Genomic DNA, 15,243 nt, shown 5'->3' with positions numbered 1-15,243 from the left:
GCAAGTACTCTCTTCTTCACCTTAGCCATGATATCTCGGTCCTCAAGCCTTCATTTGCCCCTCACCTCCGCTTAGTCCCTCGAAGACTTTTCCTTGCTATCTTCACCTTATCAAGCCATACTCAAGTCACATCATATTAAGCATCCATTGAAAAACTATTTCTTCAATATTATGATCTTTGCTTGAATATCTTCTAGATATGAATGTTGAGATCAATAAAGCTTTACTTGGATTCACATAGATTGAGATATATGAATCAACATCAATATGGTCAAGCCAATTCATGATTCATTATATCCTCTTTATTTTAGCTTGACACTCCTGACTCTCACTTCAATATATACCTTCATACTTCTAGCTTGATCAAATTAATGCAAAGTGATTTTCTAAATCTTTATCCATACAAGCAAACCAAGATAGAGACCAACTTATATCCAATATAAGTTGTGTCCTTTGTGATTTAACATTTCCTTGATATTTCTTCACTTATGCATTCTTGACTCATTCTTTAATCCTTGATCAAAGCTAATTCGCTATCAAACTCTTCTTGTTCATGATAAGCAAGCCATTATTGAGACCAATCTAAAATTATCAACTCATGTCTCATTTACCATTTACCAAATATGCTTGCTTTCTTATGATACTATGATATCCCATAAAATAGAAGCCATTTCAATAACGACATTTGCATTGTTGTCTTTCTCTTCAACTATATTGTTTATATGATCTTCCAACACAACAATACATAATTTTGGCCTTGATTTTTACATTATGTGGAATATCATGAAGTTTGCCTTCTTGTTGAACCTATATACACTTCTTATTCCACAATCCATAAGTGTATGCAATAAACTCAATTTTTTGCTCAACACTTAGCAAACTTGTTAGACCTTTAATGGTATTGTCATTCAATTCACTAAAACCCACTAAAGGGCTAGATGCACTTACAATCTCTCATTTTTTGGTGATTGATGACAACACAATTAAAGCTTACAAGAGATTGATAAATAATAAGATTTTGAATCCTATGATATAGTGAGCTCCCCCTAAATGTGTGCATAGAATGGAATTTTGAATTTTGGCCTCAAATGCCAAATGCACATATTCAAGATGAAGTATGGGAACTCTCCTATATCTTAGCATCTGTGGGGTGCAAGGTGTCATCATGATAAATGTGATGCTCATGGCAGTTCATGCACTCAAGAAGTTTCTGAAGCTGTCATATGCGGAGTTTGGACGAGTGCGTCCGACGTCCGACGGCGCAACTCGAAAGCAGAGGAAGGACTAGATTGTTGTATAGCTTGTCTATTGGGCTAGTCTCTTGCTGACTTGGCTGTCTTATAGTTGAGCTTATTAAACTTATTCTTAGCCAATCGAAATGGATGACACTGGTAGTTGGCACAAGAGCACAAGGACAGCTGGACAAGGGGTGCCAAGTGGTGGACCGTGGACTCACATATGTGCAATGAGTGTAACTAGTGTTCCAGACACCCTCGGTTCCTTTAGGTGGCGTTTGGTTGCGAGGACGGGACCGTCCCAGGTGGCATATCCCACCTCACCCCCCGTTTGGTTGAGAGACATTCAGGGGCGGAGTCATCCCCAAAGGAATATTCGCCAGAGATTCGGGGCAACCCTGTCCCCTAGATTTTGATAGACGGGGGCATCCTAGGAGGGACGCGGGCTCAGAGCGCAACATAAGGGATAAGGAAGAGGAGAGAGGGTGGCCGGCGTGGGCTCCATCACCGACACATGCGAGCTATATCCGGCCTCATCGTGAGCCTTCGCCCTTGGCCTTGTCGTGTGTGGGCATGCTCGGCCCCGACGAGCACCGCCTATGGCCTTGCCGCGCGCCGTCATGCACGGCCCCGACAAGCTACGCGCCACCATGCCCGGCCCTGGCATGCTCCAATGGAGGAGGTGCGGGCGAAGGACGCGTGGGGGCGGGCCAGAGGAGGCATGGGGTGTAGGTTATAGGAGCGCAGGGAGGTCACCGGCGGTGGAGGCTCAGGGTGCTCGCCATCGGAGGCACGGGGGCCCATGAGCCGATGAGGTGTGGGGTCGCGTGAGCGGATGAGGCAGCGAATGGAAGAGATAAGGAGAGAAGGAAGAAAGAAAAAAAATAACAAATCAGCCCAACCTGTCAGTGGTTGATCTCGCTTTTGATGTCTTCGGACCAAACAGAAAATGGGTTCGTCTCATCCCTTCGCAACCAAATAGAAAATAGTATCGTCCCATCCCATGAAACAGAGACAGGACCATCCCACCCCATCTTGTCTCCCAACCAAACGTACCTTAGTCAAAGAGAGACAAGAAAAGATAAAGGACAAAGATAGAATATCCGAAAGGTGGCGATTTCCTTTTGGCTATTCCTAAAAACCCTTTATTTCAAGGCCTTTGATTACGACTTGAATACTTCAAAGAGCGTCACGTGCACTATTTCATGGCTTGTGATATTTCATCAGGATAGTTCCTAGATCGAGGGACTAAAGTCTAGAAGGTGTCACATCGAGTATCACATCGGGTGTTTGATACTAATAATAAAACTAATTACAGAAGTTGTGACTAATTCGCAAGATAAATCTATTAAGTGTAATTAATCTATCATTAGCACATGTTTATTGTAGAACCACATTGTCAAATCATGGACTAATTAGGCTTAATAGATTCGTCTCACAAATTAATCTCAATCTGTGTAATTAGTTTTATAATTAATCTATATTTAATACTTTAAATTAGTGTCCAATATCTAAACTTTAGGCGTCGTTCCTATTGGCCTGGAACGCGGCATGTTCCGCCCAGATCGAAATCAGGTCGGAACAGGAATGAGCGTTCGGTTACATATGGCCCGGAACGAGAAGTGGTCAATCCGGAACCCGGAATGGAGACGGACATCTGGCGAAGGCCGCGAAGCGAGCGGAGACGACGGCGCGGCACATCGCAAGGGGACAACGCGACACAAGGCGACGGTGCGGCACGAGGCGACGGCGACCGCTTCCCATCCAACGTCTGCGCTCTCCGCCACCTTCTCGCCGGTAATGCACCGCCCTCGTCCTCCTTGCCCTCTTCTCTCCCCGGCGCTAGGTTTCTTGCTTGCCTGCGCTCGATCCGTCACTTGATCCTCGCTAGATCAGTCGCTAGGTCCGGCTAGCGACGATGAGGTTCGTGGACCAGTCGAGGAAGCAGTGGTGGTTCTCGAGGAACGATGGGAGGTGGCCTAGGAGCGGGTGTGCGGTGAGGCCGTGGGTGGTGGGCTTCTTCTTCTTCTTGGTCGTCAGGTGGTAGGAGATGTAGAGGAGGAGCTGGACGAGCAGGGAGAGTGCACTGGCTTGCAGCTCGAAGGAGGAGGAACCCATTGTCGTTCACTCTATAGCTTTTGGCAGCAGCTCAAGCTCTACCTTCCACCACCACTGTGTTGCACTTACCTTTCTCTGCTCTCCTCTTTGTGTTGGCCTCATAGTCACAGACAGGAGGAATTGGAATCTACAATATTTTTCTTTGGCTCTTGTATGTATTTTACTATGCTTGATTAAGTGATAACTCTACAGCAACTGACGACAGCTTATTTCTTTATGTGCTCTATATATGCTTGTGGTCATGTGAGAGATTAATTTTATTGCAAAATTTAACTATAAACAGAAGCCCCATTTGTTGCTGTTATTAGGTGCCAGATTACTGATTAGAGCCTGCTACTAGTTGCCAACTTCTAAAACTAGTCTATTTGGCACTATTCTGCTCGAACCCTGCTAATTGGCTAATCTTTGTGAGACGTCATTTGCTCTAAAGCAACCCTGGGCTGTTGTTTCTTGGATGGTTGATGACTGATAATCTCGTTTCTGAACATGGGTACTAGTAGTGAAATACCTAGTTAGTGACGATCGTGATGTATTTCACTTCTGGTGTCTGTTTTTGTGCTCTTGTCAATTGTAGCATTTCCGTATTCTCTATGATTGTTGCTTCTGGACTGATGTTTCTGGATTGTTGTAGGGAGGTGCTAGCTTGCTCGTGATGTTGGACTGCTAGCTTGCTGTAGTATTAGCTATCTGGTAGAAAAAAACAGGGTGCTACACTGGAGAAATCATTACCCGGCTGAACCTTTGCGATGTACTTAGGTTAATATCAACCACCAGATGACTGCTAGGTACCTGTGTCTGCTCACTCTTGTGCTTTACTCTCCACTGTGATCCAAGCTGACAGAAAGCAAAATGGATCACATATGAAACAGCAAGGTTCAAAACGGAGTTAGCAGTAAATTGATGCTTTTATTGTTGGCAATTTTGACCCATGTTCTATGGATTTTTTTTTATTATTTCAGGATTGATTTGGACATGTAAACCTTTTACTAGGTCCATAAATTTGAATCTGTCCACATATACTAACAAATACTGTAGGCTAATTCTCTTATGTAAAGAAGCCTTAGATACATAATGTGTCAAGAGCAGACATTAAATACAAAATGAAAGAATTGGTTGTAGATTTGGGAGAGCTTGCTGTACAGTTTCAATATTCACCAAGATCTAATCGTGTTATCGTGTTGGGCTAGTGATAAGTTGTATCTGAGTTGAAAATCTATATATACAGTATAATACCTCATGAGCCCAATGACCAATAATGCATACCCTTTTTACTTGCAATTGTACCAGCAGGTGAAGATACTAAATTACTGGAGCAAGTGGGAGTTACAAAAGTATATCACTAGAAGAGTGACGGGTGTGAAGTTGCTTCCTGTTTCTTGTAGATTAGTAGTAGTTCGGCCGTTGGGCGCCAATATACCATGGTTAAATGGGAGCTTATCTTATGCCATGGGCACCAATATACCATTGTTAAATGGAACTTGCAGCTTATTATTTATGTTCAACAGCCTTCATGTTTGGTTTGGATTTGGGTCTTCGAAACCCTGTCGTAGATCTTAATTTTTGTTGATGGCAAGCACTTATATTTGTTTGTCAGGTCGTGAAGTTTCTGTTGGGTTTGCTTTGCATGGTAATTTGAATTGTTTCAAGCTTGATCATATTTTCATGTGTCAGTTAAATGCTTGATATGTATACATGCTGTCAGCAGCCCTGGATTGATCCCTAGCTAAACCGAACAACAAATAGGAGCCTCCTGGATTGGTTCTGCTGAGGAATTAAACCTTGGCCTGAAATGAGTGACAGCAAGTGGATCAACTAATTTCAGGCTTGAATTAATTCTTCTTGGGGATTGGATCCCAAGCTGCCTTAGGAGGTGCGAACCAAACACCCCCTGACTATCTGCAATCGCCAATTCGGTTCGGTGTGGCAACGTCGACGACCAACGGCCACAGCCGCAGGTCAATTTTCCTCGCAATCATAGGACGTCGATCGGCTACGCGAGTCGTCGAAGAGACGAAACGACGAACCCGCCGTTAGCTTCACTTGTGGGCTGTGGCACAGTCCGGACACGCCAGTCGCCAGTGGCTGACTGTAACTGGAGATTGTATCTATTTCCAGCCTTTTGACGCTTCATCGGATAAGCAGGCAAGGCCGCAAGTAAATTAAAACAAGGCTTTGAAAACTCTACGGCCATCAATTTTACACATGAGATTCTTTCTGTCAGATGGCCATAGCCTGCACAGTTGGATGTCAAAGACTGGCTTTCATATACTCACTAGCTGCTGTCAGGTGTGGATGGAATTTGACTATGGGAGTAGTGCTGAACTGGTGGCTCTTTTTTTTTTTTTTTGATGAACCAATGCAATGCAACTGCAGTGGCCTTTTGCCTTAGCAAAGGTGTCTTTCCCGAATCCTGATAGGATGATTGATGATTAGATTAGATAGAGTATCAAGGCTGTGTGTATCCTTGTTATAAAGAGACCGGAAGTGTTTCAAGGTCTTTGTATCATCTTGATGTAACGATCTTGAAATTAATAAAGCTTTCCTTATCGACAAAAGAGTATCGCCCCGCATAGAATAATAGTCCCCGCACACAACCATCAGAAACTGCAAATCGACACGACGGGGAAGAGCTTCTTGGGACTGTTAGGTTTGCCCCAATCGGTGGACTACAGGTCTACATCGTACATGACTACATGGAGCCACGGAGATCCTCCTCGCCTTTTGCGTACTGGAGCTTCTGGGTGACACGAAACATAGAAAAATTCAATGGATTGGTCCTTGAAATTCAGGACTGAAAATATGCACCTTGTTGTTTTCATAGTTCCATGCTTGTTCAAGCAGAATGGCCAAACAGAAATCCACCCAAGATGTCCCAACATGCTCACATAGACACATGCCATGCAAGTTCTTAATTTTTTTAAGGCTTTTACATGTATGCCATTAAAAAAGTTTGTAATTACACATAAGCCATTAAAAAAATTGACCGCACACGAGTGCCATTGTTCTAAACTTCTTTGCTCTCCAAGTCATTCCGTCGGTGTTCTGTTCGTTTTTCACCGTTACATGTGGGCCCGGTCAGTATAAAGGTCCAAAATACCCTTCTCTCGTCCTATCCTCTTGCCCCAACACTATGGCCGGAGTGACCGCCGGTCTGGTGCCAACCACGAGCGCCAGCAGAGCCAACGACAAAGCATCTTCCGCTGCTTGGATAGCTGGAGTACAGGGGACGACGACGAGCTCCAACAACGGTGTCCTCGCCCGCGTCCTCGGCGAAGCTGGCGGTTACTGCGCCCTCCGCAGCAGGGAACGCGGAATGTGGCGAGGCTATTCCGTCGTGTGGGAGTCCGGGCGATCCAGAGTAGCACCCGCACCAGCAGCGTCATGGTCGCCATCGTTGGCCATCACTGCCGCCTCCCGGACGTGAGGACCACCGCCCCCGGCCCCCGGCCCAGTGGAAGCCGAACGCGCCGATGTCGTGTCCGCCGGTGACGCAAGCCGGCTATTCAAGGACCGAAGACGGCGAGCACCCCGCCGAGTCCCAGACACACGCGGTGGAGAGTAGCCGCATTTGCCATCCCAGCGACCAACGACAGGAGGGTGGGGCAGTCCCTCGCCTGGTGCCCCACATCCCAACAGTTGAAGCACTTCGCGGGGAAAGTGCAGTCGGCATGCACGTGATCACCAGCGAGGCAATTGAAGCAATTTCCGACGAGGTTGGACAGGACCGGGCGACGTGGTGACGCCACGTGACGCCAACACCACCTACTCTGCGCCTGCCGGAAACCATCTGCATCCGGCGTAACAGACATCCGGGGGTGTACAACGATGGACGCGAGCTGATGATGCCAGGGAGCCTGGAGCCCAACATCCCTGCGCGCGTCGGCCATGAAGCCCCCTTGACGCGGATGGCGGCGCCGGCATCGACGCGGCCGACGCACGGCCTTGCCACAACCCGACGATGGAGGTGGCGCGTCGGAGTCGTCGACCCCCCCCCCCCCCCCCCCGGAGAAACAAGGAATGGATCCGCTTGAAGCTCCAGCGTGGGCTGCCGCAGCCAGAGGCGGCAGCTCCAGGAACACAGATCTGGCAGTGCTTCGAGTAGCCTCATCCTCTTCGACTTCCGCCCAAGAGCGACGGGAACATGAGCCGGGCTCCATGGCGAAGTGGGCGGCTCTGGCGGTGCTACTGATGGTGGCCGCTCTGGCCGCGACCATCCTCAAGGTGACCGCCTCGGCGCCGCTGCTCCGTGCGGCCGCCCAGCCTAGCCTCGGCCGCCGCGAGCACGGGCGCGCGCAGGCGAGCTCCGCCCCGGCCGTCGCGGGTGCGCGCGGGCGAGCTTGGCCCCGGCCAGCCGCCGCGGGCGCGGGCGAGCTCCGCCCCGGCCGCACTCACGAGAAGAGAGATCGGGTGAGAGAGAGAGGATAGGGATGAGAGGGGTACAACTGATCGGACCCACTTGTCAGGACTCCCAAACGGTGAAAAACGAACAGAACCCCGACGGAATGGCTTGCAGAGCAAAGAAGTTCAGAACGATGGCACTCGTGTGCGGTCAATTTTTTTAATGGCTTGTGTAATTACGAACTTTTTTAATGTCATACGTGTAAAAGCCTCTAATTTTTTTCTTTCCCCACCTTTGTAGACTGTACTCCTATTTTGTACTAGTACTGGCCAGTGGCCACCACGGAACATCGACAGCCGCCTTGCGGTTCCCGTTGCGGGGCAGCGCCGGCGCGCAGACATCAATCGAGCAGACAGCAGAGCATGGTCATGGGTACTTGGCGCCGTCGGGCCCGCTCTCGAGCGGCGCATACGTGGTGAGGACGAGGCAGCGGAGGAGGGCGAAGGAGACGACGGCCAGGTACGGCGCCAGCCTCGTCAGCTTGCCGCCGACGCGCCGCGTGTCCGCGGCAGAAGCAGGGGCAGCGCGGCCGCCTGCGCCGGCGGCATTACGCGCCTTTCGGGTGAAGGTGAAGCGGGCAAGAAGCACGGTGCCGATGACCGCGGCCACGCCGACGAGGGAGCCGCGTTGTATGTAGAGGCCACCGGACACGGCGAGGAGGAGGAGGAAGGCGGCGGCCCCGGTGAAGCTCGCCACCTGGGTCATGCTGGCGAAGCGCTCCATCCCCGTCCCCGTCGCCGTCCCCTGCGAGTGACCCTCCTCGCGGAAGACGCGGAGCAGAGGCCTGGCGCAGGGGAGGACGGCGGCGCCGGTGGCAAGGGCCGCGATGATGACGAGGCTCTTCATCTTCCTGGCGACGTCGGCAACAACAAGGCAGAGCAGGCCGAGGCCTCGGGCACCGGCTCCGGACGCGACGAGGAGGCACGCGGAGACGAGGTAGGCGACGCCGAGGGACACGACCAGGGTCACCTGCGCGAAGTGGTCCGTGCGCGGCGGCGGCGCGCGCGGTGCCCTGCGGACGAAGCGCGCCAGCAGCATAGCGCCGAGGGCCTGGGCGGTGACCACGGCCATGGCGAAGACGCAGATGGCGATGTCGGTTAGGGGGCTCCGCCGCCCCGCGATGTCGAGGAGGAGGCGGAGCGCGTCGGGGAACCCCAACGCCCCGGCGCCAAGAGCAAGGACGATGATCCTGGGAACGAGGCTCGCCGCCATGTGGATGTGGATGTGGATCACCCTCTCCTCTCCTCTCCTCTCCTCACTCCTCTGTCGTCTCGAGTCTCGACTTCCTTCCCGCGCTGCCGTGACTGTGTGAGCAGCGAGAGCTTTATAGGAAACGGCGAAAGGGGATTGACAGGTTGAGTGCGCCATGGTGTCGACTGGAACACGTTGATGAGACTCCAAAGGTCGCGGGTGTTGGCAGGGCACAAGGGACAAGGCTACAACCTACGAGCAGAGTGGTGAGCTCGCTCAGACGCACTAGGACAGTAGGACGTGGCAAGTGCTGAATCACGCACGGTGCCCGGAAGCTTTCGCTCTAGAAGGCCTTTGCTTTGAATATCATCTAGACGTTGAATTCTCAAGTGGGCATTTGGCCCTGTTCTGTTGGAAACCGATAAGGGGGACGCCAGGGTGCCAATGCCGTGAATGAGTCGCCCCGTCATTTGTACATCGTGCGTGCTACAGTACCTCGCTGGCTCACACAGACTGACGGCTGCTGCATTTCGCAGGTTTGACGCATCATCATCGGATAAGCAGGGAAGAAAAAAGGCGCAAGGCTTCAAAAGATTTCATGAGATTTTGATCTTGGCGATGGGTCTGCCGAAAGGACAATGATGTTACTGTCCCCCCGAAAAGTAGCACAGTACCTATCACTTGGACAAATGGTGTGGATTAGGATTCAATATTCATTGCCTAAGAATGTTCGGTACCATATTTTGCTTGCGCTTTATATATTGTTTTTGTGTGTGGTGATTTTGATAAACGAACGGTAATCAAAGAAGCTGAAAAATTTGTCGAGGTTGTGGTTGTGGATCAGATCAGATCAGACGATGATTGAACTAATATAAAGTTAGGACAAGAAGACTAGGAGAAGCAAAGGCTAACTCACTAGACTCACTAGGTCAAACTACTCATCCATACCCCCCTTAATAGTACAGCCAAAGGAAAAACAAAGTCCTAAACTATTCTAAGTATCTCTCCAACTCCAATCGACACTTAAAACTAGTCATCCTTAACCTTGTCGTCCATCCTTTGAAAACCGAAACGATTTTCATCGTAGGGGCATGACCACCTCGATTGCCCAACCGATCTCCATTACCATGACCTAACTTAATTGCCTCTGCAAAACACACGTTAGTCATAGTAATCTTATATTGACATTAATCACCGAAATCCAACTAGGGGCCTAGATGCTTTCAACCCCGTTTTCGCCAAAACTCCTCCCGAAACATTTCTTGCATCTAACAAAACAGATGTAATTTAACAAACATAAATCAAAACATCACAAATAAATATCAATAAGAACCATAACTACAATATAACCAATTTCGTTTCTAAGAACCGAAAGCAGTTAACATTAAACCATAAACCTAGGGTTTCTCATTTGATCCACAACAATGAACCCATAACATAACTACATGCGCCTAGGTTTGTTAGCTTTTTCCACGCCTTGGAATTAACCTACGGTTGTATAATACATATATTGAGGGATGCGATAAAACCCTAAGTGATGACGATTCTTAGGTTCAAAAATCCGACTAATATATACCGAATCAATGCGAAAAAAACAAGGAGGGGAGCGAGGATACCTTGCTCTCAAAGATCTACGGATCAAATCAAGGTTTTCAAGGTCCAATATGACGATTCGTGAGGTAGGGTGAAGTGGGGAGAGAAAAACCCGAGAGAAAGGAGAAAGAAGAGGAAGAATGCTCGGGCAAGAAGGTTGGGCCGGGGTTAAATGCAGGGAGCTCGGCGCCAGTCACTCTAGCACTGAGCCCCCTAACAGGTCATCGACCGTGCCCAGGAGCTCGGCGCCAGCATCAATGGCGCCGAGCTAAGGGTCCATTTCTTGAATTCTTTCCGCCAGGGGTCTATTTGTAAGAAACTTTCAAAAAAAAAGGACAAAATTATAAAAAATTCGGCCAATCGGTGGGCTACATGTCAACATCGTACATGACTACATGGAGCCACGAAGATCCTCCTCGCCTTTTGCGTACTGGAGCTTCTGGGTGACACGAAACACAGAAAAATTCAATGGATTGGTCCTTGAAATTCAGGACTGAAAATATGCACCTTGTTGTTTTCATAGTTCCATGGTTGTTTTTTTTCTTTCCCCGCCTCTGTAGACTGTACTCCTATTTTGTACTAGTACTGGCCAGTGGCCTGGCCACCACGGAACATCGACAGCCGCCTTGCGGTTCCCGTTGCGGTGCAGCGCCGGCGCGCAGACATCAATGGAGCAGACAGCAGAGCATGGTCATGGGTACTTGGCGCCGTCGGACCCGCTCTCGAGCGGCGCATACGTGGTGAGGACGAGGCAGCGGAGGAGGGCGAAGGAGACGACGGCCAGGTACGGCGCCAGCCTCGTCAGCATGCCGCCGACGCGCCGCGTGTCCGCGGCAGAAGCAGGGGCAGCGCGGCCACCTGCGCCGGCGGCATTACGCGCCTTTCAGGTAAAGGTGAAGCGGGCAAGAAGCACGGTGCCGATGACGTGGCAAGTGTGAGCAGCGAGAGCTCAGACGCACTAGGACGTTGATGAGACTCCAAAGGTCGCGGGAGTTGGCAGGGCACAAGGCTACAACCTACAAGGAGAGTGGTGAGCTCGCTCAGACGCACTAGGACAGTAGGACGTGGCAAGTGCTGAATCACGCACGTGGCAAGTGCTGAATTTCGCTCTAGAAGGCCTTTGCTTTGAATATCATCTAGACGTTGGACTCCTCCACGTGCGTGATGGCATTTGGCCCTGTTCTGTTGGAAACCGACAAGGGAGACGCCAGGGTGCCAATGCCGTGAATGAGTCGCCCCGTTATTAGCTACAGTACCTCGCTGGCTCACTCCATTGATGTTGAGCTTCTTCTCTCCGTCACGCAAATCTGCAATCAGATCGGCCGGCGACCAGCTGCAGTTGCAGCGCATCTGGTCTGAATTCTGAAACCAACCTGCCCCTTGGTTCGATCGGAACGATTGCCTCATGTGGACAGCTGAAACAGACATGGTTCCGGTTTCGTCAACGGGGTGGGGCTACCTCTTGTCGGGTGGGTCAAGCCGTCAAGGGACACAGAATCTGCGCGCGATCTGAGCTGGACCGGGGACGGGGAGAGGAACGAAGTTTTTGTACGAGCAGCAGAGACGTCAGCGCTGACCACAACTTCAGTTTTCTTGATTGTGGAACGACCACGGCTTTCACTTAGTAGCTCTTATGATGATGTTTGAGGAAGTGCAAGAAACCGACATTTTTCAACTGATTTTCGTTAAGGATGTGGCGCATCTTTCATTGCTGGCGATAAACCAATGAAAGTAGCAGATTCCCGATCTCTTTTAGCTTTAGGGCCTGTTTAGTTCCCCTCCAAAATGCTAAATTTTTCAAGATTTCCCGTCACATCGAATCTTTGGATGCATGCATGAAGCATTAAATGTAAATAAAAAATAAAACTAATTACACAGTTTAGACGAAATCCACGAGACGAATCTTTTAAGCCTAATTAGACTATGATTGGACACTAATTGTCAAATAACAACGAAAATACTACAGTGTCGTTTTGCCAAAATTTTTGCCATCTAAACTGGGCCTTAAAATGTCTGTGTGAGCAATACTAGTTATAGACTTGTCGTAGGTTGAGTGCTGATTACTAATCGAAGCCTCTACATTTAATCATTACCGAGATCGTAGAGACTAATCATCATAGACAATAATTGACATTGGATATTATAGGAGTTTTTTTTTTTGAAAAAGTAAATCCATATGTAACATTTTGAGAAATAACATGAAGTAACCCGCAGGATATGCATCCCTAACTCCCTAGACCGCAATCCCCCGACTTCCCTCCCGCAGTCCCGCGCCGCACAGCGCGGCTCCTTCCCAACCCCCGACACCGCGGCACCTCGCACCAGGCACTGCACAACGCCCTGCGCAGCTCCTTCCCCAACCCCACGACACCGCGCACCGCACAGCTCCCTGCACAACGCGGCTCCTCCCCCTCCCCTCCTCCACGCGACCACGATGGCATGGCCCCCTGAGCGGAGCGGCGGGCGAGACCACGCGCGCGGGGGCGGCGCCCAGCAAGGACACGGCGCTGGTGCTGATGCCGAGCCACGAGATGTGGGAGTGCCCGCGCCCGACGACGGCCGTGCGGGTGCTGGAGGACGCTTCCGCCACCGCCGACGGCGACGGGTTCCTGTGCGATGCGGACGAGATGGGGATCGAGGGCGCGGTGCGGGACGCGGAGGCGCTCCGCGTGGGGCGGATCTACTTCGTGATGCCCGCCGCCGCAGCCTGCGGCGCGAGGAGGTCGTCGCGCTTGCCGTCAGGGCCTCCGCCGCACTCACCTCCCGGGCCGCCTCGGCCGCAGCGCCTGGCCTACCCTCTCTCCCTTCCTGCTGATGCGGGCCTCGGGCCGGCCTAGCCTGTTAAAAAGGTCGTGCTTTCCGGGCCGGCCCGGCACGAAAAGTGGCCCGACGGGCCGTGCCTAGGCTGTCGGCAAGGCACGGTGGACTAGGGCGGCACGGCCCGGCGGCCCATCGTGCCCTATCGTGACGTGCCCTACCGGGCCGTGCCTGGCATGGGCCCATGCTGGGCCGGGCCGGGCGGCCCGAATGGCCAGCTATAGAGGATACACCTTCGTCCTGAATTTACACATTTCAATCATTAGAGGATGCTACCTCCCTCCCGAAAAGAACGCAACTATGCATTGCTAGCGAGCGTTTGGGCGAAAAGCCGGTGGTCTTGCGATCCGAGCCGCCCTCCGCTACAGTACACGAGCGTAAGACAGCGCGTCACACAGACTGACGGCTGCTGCATTTCGCAGGCTTGACGCATCATCATCGGATAAGCAGGGAAGAAAAAAGGCGCAAGGCTTCAAAAGATTGCATGAGATTTTGATCTTGGCGATGGGTCTGCCGAAAGGACAATGATGTTACTGTCCCCCCCGAAAAGTAGCACAGTACCTATCACTTGGACAAATGGTGTGGATTAGGATTCAATATTCATTGCCTAAGAATGTTCAGTACCATATTTTGCTTGCGCTTTATATATTGTTTTTGTGTGTGGTGATTTTGATAAACGAACGGTAATCAAAGAAGCTGAAAAAATTGTCGAGGTTGTGGTTGTGGATCAGATCAGACGATGATTGAACTAATATAAAGTTAGGACAAGAAGACTAGGAGAAGCAAAGGCTAGAATGAGTGGCCAAGACATGTGTGACTACTGACTTGTTTTTCTTTTTTTTGTGTGTCTCCACACAAAGCCGGAGCCACGGAGGCAGGAAGTGACGGTGGTCAAAGAAACAGGCCTCCATGGAGAATAGTATTCGTACCAGCCTACCATTACCAGGCTACCAGCCGTGTTGCCCGTCGTGGTCAGGATGACACAGCCGCTGAACGACAGAATCGGTTGCTGCATGAAGGCATCATGGTATGAACATGATGATATTTGTTCCTTTTTCATTTCCATTGGCCTGGCCCCCACCTCTTCTTGCGATCGTGCCGGCTCGCAATATATTTTTTTTCCCGTGGCGCATATCCACGAGGACCACAAACAGAATCGACTGACGTCTGACGATCGGGTTGTTTAAGGATCCAGAAATCAGAATCCACCGCGAGATCTCAAAAGGATCTCAAAAGGTAACCTACCAGAAGTGCTAGCAGAAGGCACAGGGAATGGAGAGCCAACGTACCGCCCGAGGCCCATCCATTCAGATTCAGGAATCAGGACCAAACATCACCCCTGAAATCACCATTCCAGTAGGGGGCTCCGGCCCTACTGTTTCCTAAAAAAACACAAAGCCATAAAAGGGTATGCGCCACTCCATTTGATTGAATAGGAACGACATCTCACCATTGAATCCCCGGTGCTGGTGGTCCTGGTTGATGACGAACGTGTGCAGCAGGTACACCAGCAACTTCCTCAGCGTACGGCAAACAAAAGTTTTGTCCTGCCTGCCGGCTACTCGAACGTGCACGAGGGGGGAGAGTCATCAAACTGATGCTTAATTTGATCGAGTTCGTTTCTGTTCTGAATCACTATGAAGCTCGTAGTTAATCTCGGTTGGATGAAATATCATCCACGAAAGACATTAGCAAAAAAAAAAAAAAAAAAAAAAAAAAAAAAATCACGGTCGTGCCGTGTGATACGTTTTTCGTTAAGAGGAAGTAGAATGGTTTACACGAACAGCAACGGTGATCAGCGATTACCAAAAAAAACCCCTCCCAAGTCCCTCCACTCGCGTTTATTGGACATTCAAAGTGATGGTCCTTCGCTGGCGAATACTTACTTTG

General features: G+C 50.3%; 1 protein-coding gene across 1 annotated transcript; it reads right to left on the bottom strand.

The window, feature by feature from the left end:
- Nucleotides 1-7,915: 7,915 nt before the first annotated feature.
- LOC136522887 (uncharacterized) lies at nt 7,916-9,039 on the bottom strand. Its single transcript, XM_066516686.1, has one exon. The coding sequence runs from the start codon at nt 8,962-8,964 to the stop codon at nt 8,119-8,121; it is 846 nt and encodes a 281-aa protein (XP_066372783.1). The 5' UTR covers nt 8,965-9,039; the 3' UTR covers nt 7,916-8,118.
- Between the last annotated feature and the right edge of the window lie 6,204 nt (nt 9,040-15,243).

The sequence above is a fragment of the Miscanthus floridulus genome, chromosome 18 (assembly GCF_019320115.1).
Source record: "Miscanthus floridulus cultivar M001 chromosome 18, ASM1932011v1, whole genome shotgun sequence".
Lineage (NCBI taxonomy): Eukaryota > Viridiplantae > Streptophyta > Magnoliopsida > Poales > Poaceae > Miscanthus > Miscanthus floridulus.
The sequence above is the reverse complement of the archived record's forward strand: the minus strand, read 5'-3'. Positions and strand labels throughout refer to the sequence as shown.

Bases quoted from the DNA above. Each gene is read 5' to 3' on its own strand.
- LOC136522887 (XM_066516686.1), bottom strand. From the start codon at position 8,964: ATGGCGGCGAGCCTCGTTCCCAGGATCATCGTCCTTGCTCTTGGCGCC.